Below are 12,228 nucleotides of genomic sequence, written 5' to 3'. Positions count from 1 at the left end.
GTTCTATTAAATATTACAATTAAATTGCTTTTGTTACAATTACGGCAAATTCAAAATGTTTATATTTTGTATTTATTCTTTCAAAATGTCTTTATTTTCTTAACAAAAATGGCAGTTTTTATTTTATTTTATTTTATTGGAGTTACTAACGATATTAGTAAGAAGCATGCATGCATGGTTTATCACGTGGTTACACTGGCCTTATTACAAATACCACTGTTAAAACAATTGATAATTTGAAAGAACTAAATGTAAATCTTCAGAATTATTATGGATCAACCTATCCGGGTTTTTTTTCTGTCTAAAATCGAATGCTCTTTTGACAGTAGAAAAAAAGTTAAGTAACTGACTTGGTTTGCCTTCAGAGATTCCAAGGGATAACTTTACATAATCAGCTGAAGTCCCAACATAATCACACAGTCAGAATATTTCAATTTAGCCCTATATAAATTTGGTGCATATCAATTTTCACAGATGTTTTTACAGGTGTCACTGTTCTTAGTATCAGCAAGTTTTCATGTGCTTCCATAATCAAAATCTGTTTTACTGTTGAATGTGCATTTCATAGTGGCAAAATATGCAATCTTGGTAATTGCACTTATTTCTGCAATACAATTTATCACTAGTATTATTTGTTTCTGTCCTTATTTTTGTTATTTTTTTTTATTAAGGGCAGAAACTAATAATTTTTTAACTGGTGCAACCAAATCAGGTGTTGGTGCCACCATCTATAGAACTTGATGGCTCCAGTGCCACTGCTCTCAAATGTTAGTCTGGAGCCCTGGAGGGTAAATAGGAGAGAGGATTTTCATTTCTGGGCAAATTATTCCTTTAAAACTCTCATATTGAATAAATCAGTGATGGAAATTTGGGTAAATGCATGTTCTCTTTGGTAAGGTGTGTTGTTAGATATCAGAGGAAACACAGACTACTTTCGAAGAGATGAAATAAAGAGAGGGGAAAAGACAGATATGTGCGTGTACACGGAGAGAGAGATAGACATGGGAAAGTTGTAAGTGGTGGATAGAGATCTCCTCTGGTAGAGTGAGGCGTTGTTCTCTCTCTCTCTCTCTGTGAATAATTGTGTCTTTGTGAGGGGGTGAGTGAGTGGCAGCATGTGGCCAGCACATTTCAACAGCAAACTGCCTGCAATTTACATAACATCCATTCACCTCCACAACACTAATCCCAGAGCAACCCTATAGCTTACTTATAAGCCAAGGTTATAGAGATGCTTGCTAAATCAAATTAAGACACACAAGAAAGACAAATAAACAGCTAAAATAAGGACTCATAAACGACTAGGACTCAGTGTCCACTAGTACCTGTGATGTCCTGTACTTTAGGTGAACTGCAGTAGTATCGGTGGACTGTCTCTAAGAGCTGAGCCCCATGGCCTTCTCCCTGGAATGGCGGTAAGATCAGCATCTGACTGCACACAAACACAAAAGCTTTAGTAACCCAGCACACAAGAGCACAAGGCTTTACCACAAAGACAATTTAAGGTTAGAACTCTTAAGTCTTTGAGCAATGGTTCTGCAAACACAGAGCAGTGTTACACCTCCAGCACTCATCAGATGCACACTACACTACTGACTTTACAGCATCTACTGAAACTGACACTATAGACCCAAGACCCAACACTTGACCAAATTCAATTATCATACAAAAGTCATGTTAAGAAAATGTCTCTTAAATCACATTTAAAACTTGACATGATGATGATACATGGAAAAATGCATAAAAAAATAATAATAATAAAAAAACAATCAAATATGGTCAAATATTCTATTAGTATTATCAAGTGATAGGGGAATTTGCACCAAAATACTTTCAAGTTTAATTGGATTTACAGCCTTCTATGTCAACAACAAAAGATATACAGGGTTTCACCCTTTTTGACCAATTCATTTCCATGACCTTTTGATGACTTTACAGGCATTTTTGATTACTGGATACAATGTTTAATAATAATTTTGATTGAGACTGATTTGCAAATGAATTGTTTAGATTTGTGAACCGTTCTGAATTCATTAAAAAGAACTGATTAAAAGAATGATTCACTGACAAATGGGATATCAAAGTAAGCAAGTTTTACTATAAACAAGAGCAATGTCTTTCTCATTAAATTGGAACAGAGAAAAACTAGAAAAATATATATTCTCTTTAGAAATTTCCATGTCTTTTTGAGGTTTTATTCGTTTCCATGACAATTTTTAAAATTCTCTGATATTTCCAGGATTACCATGACCATGGAAACCAAGAACAATCAATTTGTATAACTTTTCCATTACTTTTAGTCATTCATGATTTATTCAAATAAAATTTTAAAGAGACTGTCTTTGCTAAATGTAGCCTATTTATACATTATAGAAATATTCATGACTATAAGACTTGGAAATAAGTCCTGGAAAACTCAATTTAAAATTCCCTAATACTTCCAGGTTTTCCATGACCGTGGGAACCTTGCCAATTATATGGTTAGCTCTTTTATTTTTTGCTCCATTTTATAGGGCTCATATACTTTTCATCAATGAATTTCCCGGATTTTTCCTTGACCTTTTCAGTCATTTGTGATTATTGCAAAATTATTTTTCAAAATCATTTAGATTTTTGGAGACAGACTGCCAAAGAATTAGGGGTGTGAAAATGCATCGCGGTGCATCGATCATTCAAAGAACTTTTGATGCATCGATTATTTAATTTAAGAATCGATTATCATTACTATTTTAATAACCAATGTGACCATCTCATATTACGCAAACCTCGTGAGATTGAAGGGAAAGCGCACTTTGAAATAAAGAAAGTTTATGCTATCGAGTTCACTCCGCGAACCTACATAAGATAAAATGGATAGATATAGATGGATGGATGCTGCCGAGTTCGGCTTTCTGTGTCATTATTCAAAACAGTTTGCAGCAATTTGACAAAAGTTCTCATTCGTTCTCTTTATAGTTATTATTAGTGAATGCTACAGGGAAAAGGGAGCGATTTCAGACTGTTCTGAATGGAACCAGTTGATTACAGTCACCTGTGACTGATCAATGACACTCTGCAGCTGCGAAAATATAAAGCACTTTTATCTTTCACAATGTGTGCCGCAAACAGTCCTGCATGAAAATGCAATTGGATTCTCGTAAACGAGCTTGACAAGCAGAGGCACCTCGGTTTAGCCACCTCGCGCCTCTCTCCCTGTCCCAAAATGAATAGGGAATTCGGTTACCACATACCACAACCGCCTTTACACGCTACTAATAGACAATTTTTTAATCCATGACCCTGCTCGATATAAACATGAATCTTATCTGCCTGCACATGACATTTCATCTTTAATTATTGGTGCAATATCTTTCTGTTACATGATATGCAAATCAATCATGCTTACTTAATGGTTTACCTTCTGTTTGTGTGCGTGTGCATCGAGTCATTATGTGGCATCAGACACTATATTATTCTTTATTACTATCGGATATCTATTATGCATGTAACATATCTATATGTACCACATTCTAAATGTAACTTATTCATAACATCTAATGTGCATATTATGTAATGCATTTTTGTTAATGTATGCAGCCAGACATTTAAGCCAAACCTCCTCGGTCTTAAATGCATCTGTGACTCTAGTGCTCAAGTCTGGCGTATTTCTGTGCTGTCTAAATGAAGAAAGTTCAGTAAAAACTTTGAAACTTTTTTCGGCATATTTTTGGAAAATAATTATGAATCGTTCCAAAACAATCGAATCGTGATCAAATTTCAGATTTCACAATGTATCGTAATCGTTAGGTAAAGAATCGTAATCGAATCATTGTTAGAGCGAATCGTCACACCCCTACAAAGAATCATTCAGACAGATTTGTGAACCAGTTTAACCTGTTCATCGAAAAGACTCAAAAGTATGATTCGCTCACAAATCAGACATCACTATGGCTTATGAGCAATATCTAGCTAATTAAATATTTAAGACCAGAGCATAACTACAAAAACGTGTTCACTATACTACAAAATCTAGTGGTGGACCAATATGCTTTTTTTTAAATGGCCAATATAAATGCCGATAAACATGATACAATTTAACAACAGCAAATCAGATGTAAACAAAATGTGCATACACTTGAAAAGATAAAATACTGAAAACAGAAAGTGCTGGCAATCCATTGACAAATCTATTGGTAGATTTCGGAACTGACACAAGGAAAAGGAAACACTTCACAGCAATCGAAAGTTAATCGCAAAATGGCAAAATATCGGCCAGGCCTATATACTGTATTTGTGTATCCACTGACTTTTCCATGAAATTTTAAATGTTATTAATTTCCACGAATTTTCCAGGCTTGGAAAACACAATTTAAAAATTCCCTGATTTTCTCCGCTGTCTGCGACCCTATTAGAACGTAACTGCGACTCATTTTCTGGTTGTGACACACCAGTGGAGAAACACTGCTTTAGACCATCATACTTTCTATATCTACCTCACTTTCGCTGCTGAAAACATGCTCAAATAGTTTCCAATGATTTCATCCATCTCAGAAAGGTGAAGTCTGTTCATTCAACGTAATGAATGTTCCCATGTAGTGCCAATCAATACATTAGATTCATTTTCAAAACGGGCTTTTGGGTGGGTGATGCTGAATGTGTGGTTCTTATAATACCAAGAGAGGGGCTGGCACACAAGAGACATAAGATGCTAATTTAGGAGATTTAGAGACAAGAAAGAGAGAGATATATAATTTTCTTTCTGTAGAATAAAGCAGATAGTGGGCACGTGCTTCCTTAGTAATTACCTGACACGTGGTCTGGTTTTGTCTGGGTACACGTAGTAATTATACACTGTCATGTAGCCAACGGTTGCGTAGAGGGTCTCTCCATCCTTATTGTACTTCTCAAATCTGCAGGAAAGAAAGAGAGAGATAGAGAGAGATGACAAAGGCGGACAGGTCAATCGTAGGCACGCTCCCATGCACCGGACCCCCGCCGTGGCCCACTGTCAGTGTGAGCACGCCGTGGAGGGCCAGTGGCTGCCACTGCACCTGCTGCAGACGCTGAAAGCATTATGCACTTAATTGGTGCACTGCAACTTAAAGCAGAGAGGCAGACATCTAGCCTCTTCACATCACTCCAGTCCATTTGCCAATTGTCTGTTTTAATAGGTGCCAAAGTAAAGAAAACACAAGCAGAGTCCCCTTCACTACTGCTGGAGACTTCATTCAGCATTTCAAAAGACAACAACATTCAATTCAGCCTCTTGGCCTGACTGAAGAGAGAAAGAAACACAAGAGAAAAGAAAGAGAGACAAATAACACAAAGGAAACTCTTGCCAGATCAACAATTTGCCTCAATGCAGGAGAAAATATAATTAAAGCGGCCTGATAATTGGCCCCACAGGCCTTACAAAGGCAGGAGAGACGTCATTGGGCCCGTTTGAACATTAGTGCGTGTGCAAATGATTGTTAAGAAAGTTACTGTCAATGTGATCTTCACTTTTAATTGACACAACGTTCTTATCGGCACTCTCTGGCTTTGTACGAGCACTTGATTTGTAAAGTTATCAACAACACAAGATACACACATTACCACAAGCTGCAATGGTTTAAAAGATTGTCTTTAAAATCATACTATAGATTATCTAATGCCTTAAATGTCTTTAATAAATGTACATATATCTAAATTAAGAAATATCTGAGAGCATATTTCTAACATCAGCATACTGTCAATTAAATGTTTTTTTGACTCATTCCTCAATAAAAAATAAAATAAAAATAGTGTTTAGAGTAAAGAACTTACAACGGAAGTCCATAGCTTGTGTTGAACCAGCAACGAGCCCATAATATGTTGAAATCTTTGATATGCTGAAATTTAAGAAAGAAGTAATCTGGTTTTCTGTTGAGTCACTCACACAAGGAAGAAATCCCAGTGATCGTCATCCACATCAATGAAACTGGCCGTCTCAATGAACCACATGAGGAACGTCTGCAAGCGCTCATGATACTCTCTGAACCCTGGACACGAGATATCCACCTGAAATGAGTCAAGACCAAATGAATTCTATTAACAGCATCAACTTTATCAGAAGTTCATTTTAAAAAAAGTACCATGTTAAAGTGAACATTTCATCATAATAGTTATGTATAATGTGGTGTGTCAAAAAAAGTTTTTTTTTTTTTATACATTTCCAAGATGGACTTCCTAAAGTATTATATTTGTAATTAAAAAAAAACTCTGTTCCAGGGGTGTAATAATCCAGTGCTTCCACTTTCCTGCAGCGGCACTCCGCCGCTATTGAATTTACAGCAAAATAAATTACATTGTAAAGAAATTTTACCCCAGATACTATCTTGCATTCTAAATATAGTCTGAATCAGAGTCTCCGGTAACCAATTTTGGTGCCTGTTAACGTATCTGGGAATTATTAAGTTTACCGGACAAATTGGAAAAAATCAGGTCATCTCATTTCTGTGTTTATTTTGCACTGTTACATGATGGACTATGCATAATATGCAATATAATAATGTTTGATCATGATAGCTGCTTTTCCATTTAAAAAGAAATGGCAGTCATGCAATTAGCATCTAACAAAAAAAAAACAAAGCAAAAAGCTAAACTGCAATTTGCCACATATCTTTTAGTTCATAAAGAAATATTAAAATATCAAAAATCGTTATATTGTCATATAATTGTCATCATTTCTCAACTTGGCCCATTTATTTTCTATTTTTATGACTATTTTCCTCATAGCACAGAAGCTGCCGACGTGAAGTCAAATGAGTCCAGTGTTTCTCTACAACTTGAGATTCAAATAAGCCTGATGCCCTTCTCCTCCAGAAGACGGCAACACAAGGCTGTTTTAATGTGATTCTGAAGTAAGAAGCTTCTCAATGTGGGCGTGAGAGACGGGAATAACGCAGCCTGCTTTAGCCAGTGTGTGGGATACAACCCATTGTAGTCACGGATTAGGACTTCGCAAGTCGAGAAAGTTTAACCTCCGTGACAGCAAAGTGCTGTCGTCATTGGGATGGCGTCATGCTGTACATTTGTGGCATCAACTAAAGGGGTTGCTGATGCTTCGTGGTAATATTTTTACCAGACATTTTGTCTGACGATTTTTGAATTTGTCGGACATTGGGATGTTTGAACGGTCAAACAACTGTAATTACAGGCTAATGGAATCCCAGGTCTGAATACAGAGAGAGATAAAAATAAAAATAAAAAAAAACTGTGTATCCCAAAATAATGGCATGAAAACGCAGCTTTCTATTGAGTTTCTATCGCTGGCAGCCTGCAAAAAACAGTGTGACGAGGTTATTTCGATTCACAAGCAAATAACTGTTTTGAGCCGGTTCTTTTATAAGAAGTTGAATAGTTTAAAAGACTCACAAGCTTACAAATTTGAATAATTCTGATGAAATTTTCACACGAATTACTTAGAGCAGTTCTGAAACAACATTTGGCTCACTTACTGAACTGAAGTAAGCATTACTTTCAGAAATGCAGCAAGAGCAGTTCTGTATTCTTAAGATTTGTGAAACTTAAATCAGTATCTTTATTGATAGGTTGTTCATTTGACACTGCATAGCTAAAAAAGATAAATGATATTTTAATTCAAATATATACAGCATTTACTTATTTGTTTTTAAACTAATATATATGGCTCAACAGGGGCTCCCCCACTGCAAAAACAGAAATCTTTAGAAAACACTGTCATAATCTTATCAAATACACACACATACAGTATAAATTGTTACATTTTGGCTCACATTATGACTATAATATTCATAGATATATAAAGTAGTACAATAGAAACTTTCATTGAAACAATGTAACTAAAGGCCAAGCAGCTTTAGAAATAATAATAAGCAATAAAATCATAGGCTAACACGTTTCATTTTCCACAATCCAGTCAAACACCATTGGTTTGATTAGACTGAATCCCACACGGCACTTTTTCTCACTGAATATTCTTGGAAACACGTCATTTTTTTGTCACATGGACGTTCAATGCATTGCAAATGCCGTTTTATGTTATGTTGTTTTTGACACTGCCCAACCTGTTACATTGACTAAAATACAAGTGCTTATTTTGAATTGCAAACTATGGCCTATTACGAAGTCTCATTAATGTCACCAGCTGTCAAAGCAGTGATTCTGGGCCCATCCCAAATGGCTCACTTGACTCATGCACATCAGTGGAGTCCAAGAGAGTGAGTCATTTGCCATTTAAGGTTAGTAGTGGACTGTTTAGAATCAGAATGAGCTTTATTGCCAAGTATGCACATACACATACAAGGAATTTGTCTTGGTGACCGAAGCTTTCAGTGTACAACAATACAGCAACAATACAGAGATAATCATAAAAAAATAGTATAAAAATAAAAAGTTTTTTTTTATTTTAGAAAAGTTTAGTGGACTGTTACCCAACAGACTGTGGGCCATTTGGGACAGGGCCTCTATGTGCTGTATTACCTTGTGTATCTGGTAGGTGAGGTCCTCTCCTGCCTCCTCATTGTGAACTTTATAGGTGTGCTGCAGGCTGCCGAAGGGTTTAAAGTTGGCCTCTTTCTCCAGTAGAGAGATGAAGTAGTCTGTGTTACAGCAGAAACCAGCAGGAATGATCTCTCTGATTTTACTCTCCACATCATCCGGCTTAAGACAAACATTCAGAGAGAAAGCAGTTTAAATGAGAGCTAACCATACTTCTGAAATACAACAGTATGGATTTAAGAGAGAGGCAATTCTGTATTAGGATTAAAACAACAGAAATGAAAAAAAAAAAAAAAGGCAATATTGAAACATAAATAAAAAAGAAAAACCTTTTAAAAAAAACCTGTGTTTACCACTGAAATTGACTCAGCATGTAAATAAGATGAAGTGGTGTTTAAACAGGGTTCCCACTCTTTCAAGGCACAATTTTCCAGGACATTTTATGTGCTCAACAGGTGTAATATGGAAGCAAAAACACACAAGAGGTTATGATGTACCATGTATTGTGGTTATTGGATGGTTATTTTTTCTGAATTTCCATATTCTACAGCTTTATTCAAGTTTAACATCAAAATAATTTCTAATTAAATTAATTCATTAAAACTTTATTCAAATGAAATAGAATTATCTAAATTAATTTATTTTTAACATAACGCTGCATTATATAACATTATAAACTCAGCAAAAAAAGAAACGTCCCTTTTTCAGAACACTATTTTAAAGATAATTTTGTAAAAATCCAAATAACTTCACAGATCTTTATTGTAAAGGGTTTCAACAATGTTTTCCATGCTTGTTCAATGAACCATAAACAATTAATGAACATGCACCTGTGGAACAGTCATTAAGACACTAACAGCTTACAGACGGTAGGCAATTAAGGTCACAGTTATAAAAACTTAGGACACTAAAGAGACCTTTCTACTGACTCTGAAAAACACCAAAAGAAAATGCCCAGGGTCCCTGCTCATCTGCGTGAACGTGCCTTAGGCATGCTGCATGGAGGTATGAGGACTGCAGATGTGGCCAGGGCAATAAATTGCAATGTCCATACCTAAGACAGTGCTACAGGGAGACAGGAAGGACAGCTGATTGTCCTCGCAGTGGCAGACCACGTGTAACAACACCTGCGGGACAGGTATAGGATGGCAACAACAACTGCCCAAATTACACCAGGAATGCACAATCCCTCAATCAGTGATCAGACTGTCCGCAGTAGGCTGAGAGAGGCTGGACTGAGGGCTTGTAGGCCTGTTGTAAGGCAGGTCCTTACCAGACATCACCGGCAACAATGTCGCCTATGGGCACAAACCCACCTTCACTGGACCAGACAGGACTGGCAAAAAGTGCTCTGCACTGACGAGTCGCAGTTTTGTCTCACCAGGGGTGATGGTCGGACTTGCGTTTATCGTCAAAGGAATGAGCGTTACACCGAGGCCTGTACTCTGGAGCGGGATCGATTTGGAGGTGGAGGGTCCGTCATGGTTTGGGGCAGTGTGTCACAGCATCATCAGACTGAGCTTGTTATCATTGCAGGCACTCTCAACGCTGTGTGTTACAGAGAAGACATTCTCCCTCATGTGGTACCCTTCCTGCAGGCTCATCCTGACATGACCCTCCATCATGACAATGCCACCAGCCATACTGCTTGTTCTGTGCGTGATTTCCTGCAAGACAGGAATGTCAGTGTTCTGCCATGGCCAGCGAAGAGCCCAGGTCTCAATCCCACTGAGCACATCTGGGACCTGTTGGGTCGGAGGGTGAGGGCTAGGGCCATTCCCCCCAGAAATGTCCGGGAACTTGCAAGTGCCTTGGTGGAAGAGTGGGGTAACTTCTCACAGCAAGAACTGGCAAATCTGGTGCGGTCCATGAGGAGGAGATGCACTGCAATACTTAATGCAGCTGGTGGCCACACCAGATACTGACTGTTACTTTTGATTTTGACCCCCCCCCTTTGTTCAGAAACACATTATTCCATTTCTGTTAGTCACATGTCTGTGAAACTTGTTCAGTTTACGTCTTAGTTGTTGAATCTTTTTATGTTCATTCAAATATTTACACATTAAGTTTGCTGAAAATAAAAGCAGTTGAAAATGAGAGGACATTACTTTTTTTGCTGAGTTTATAAGTACTTTTACAAAATCCTCACCATAAAATATTAAACAACATTGGGAGATATTTTTGTCAAATGAAGTGTTTCACAACTTAATCACAGGTGTGAGATATTTCTTTATACGTTATTATTTATAATTACAGTAAACATTACTGTAAGGGGGTTCGGTGGAAAGGAGGAGGCGAGAACCGGCTTGACAACTTAAATAATAATTTAATAAACAACTTAAACAAAACACACAACTATAAACACACAGTACAGCTGTCTATAAATCTCTCTCTCCCGAACTGTCGTCCCCGGCCGCCTTTATCCCTCGCGCGCCCCATCAGGCTGATTGGGGACCGGGTGTGTCTCATTCCAGCCCGGCCCCGCCCTCCTCGGCTCTACAATTACATTACTATATAGTAGTAAAATATTTTTGTCTTCCCTCCCAATTCACTTAAATCAAGCTATTATTTTATGTTTTTATGTGTTTTTGACGGTAGTTTCTCACATCTGGATAAGCAGATTTTAATTTAATTTAATTAAATAAATATAGTCTGTATGTGTTGCACGCTTCAGAGTGCTCTGATGATCACAATGTTTTCAGTGTATGAGCGGCAGGCTTTACACATTCATTTTGAAGTGTGCAGCACATGCAGATTATATATTTATTTAATTAAATCATAGCCTTTTGTGGTTTAATGGACCCTTTTCACAAACTGTGATGCGTTTCCGCCTTATTTAGCAGCGTTCCGACCGTTGACATTATCTAATATTTACAACTCAAATGTTTTTGTAGTTAACACCACAGCCATCAAAAAAAAAAAAAAAAAAAAAAAAAAAAACTTGCACTATACTGATACTTAAACTATTTCGACAGAGCAAAGCAGAGATGACAGCATATGAGCAGAGAATGTACGTAACAGAGCTTTGTTTATGACAGTAAACCAATGACATAGTTTCACAATGCGCAGCCAGCAAAAGTGACAAAATGATACACTGTAAAAAAAAAAAATCCTGTTAAATTTACGTTAAAAAACTGCCAGCTGTGGTTGCCAGAAATTCACTATAAAAAAAAATAATTAAAAAAACGGTAACCACATTTCAGGCTTTACAGGATGTAATTTTGATGCCTGCATATTTTACGGTGCATTACCGTCGTATATATTATTAAATAATAAACTTGATATATTAACCTTCTGAAACTGTAAAAATATGCTTTTCACTTCATAATATATTGTTAATCACCGTAGTAACTACAAAAGGGCACATGATGACATGAAGTTCATCAATAGTGGCTCTTCCAGGAGCAATGACCTATAAACATGTAGAGACAGTGCTCAGTGTCACTCACACAATTAAGGACTCAAGATGGCGCCGAGTATGGCTGCTGCGTTGCGAGCTCCAACACAACATAGCAATGTTTTGTTTGTTTTGTTCACAATTCTTATGTTTTTTGTCTTGGATGTTGTCTGCCTTATTGTCTACAACAGACAAACAATTTTGGACATTGGTTCAGCAATCTCACACCAAAAACCGGACATCACATTCCTCAATGCCGACCCGCTGTTTACAAACACGCAAGCGGAGCCCTTTGTCTGGGCAGCACGGCCGCGGAAACACAGGAGGAAAAGGGGAAACAGAGCCGGCGTTCT

General features: G+C 37.2%; 1 protein-coding gene across 3 annotated transcripts in view; it reads right to left on the bottom strand.

Moving 5' to 3' along the window:
• LOC127446846 (histone acetyltransferase type B catalytic subunit-like) overlaps positions 1–12,228 on the bottom strand; it is a 64,507-nt gene that overhangs the window by 22,961 nt on the left and 29,318 nt on the right. For all 3 annotated transcript variants that reach the window (XM_051708134.1, XM_051708136.1, XM_051708135.1), the window contains exons 5-8: positions 8,461–8,640; positions 5,897–6,018; positions 4,785–4,889; positions 1,326–1,432 (exon numbers count right to left, since the gene is read on the bottom strand). In XM_051708134.1, coding sequence (XP_051564094.1) covers positions 1,326–1,432; positions 4,785–4,889; positions 5,897–6,018; positions 8,461–8,640 — 514 coding nt within the window. The remainder of the gene's footprint in view (positions 1–1,325; positions 1,433–4,784; positions 4,890–5,896; positions 6,019–8,460; positions 8,641–12,228) is intronic.

Source organism: Myxocyprinus asiaticus, chromosome 10, assembly GCF_019703515.2.
Source record: "Myxocyprinus asiaticus isolate MX2 ecotype Aquarium Trade chromosome 10, UBuf_Myxa_2, whole genome shotgun sequence".
Classification (NCBI taxonomy): domain Eukaryota; kingdom Metazoa; phylum Chordata; class Actinopteri; order Cypriniformes; family Catostomidae; genus Myxocyprinus; species Myxocyprinus asiaticus.
The sequence above is the reverse complement of the archived record's forward strand: the minus strand, read 5'-3'. Positions and strand labels throughout refer to the sequence as shown.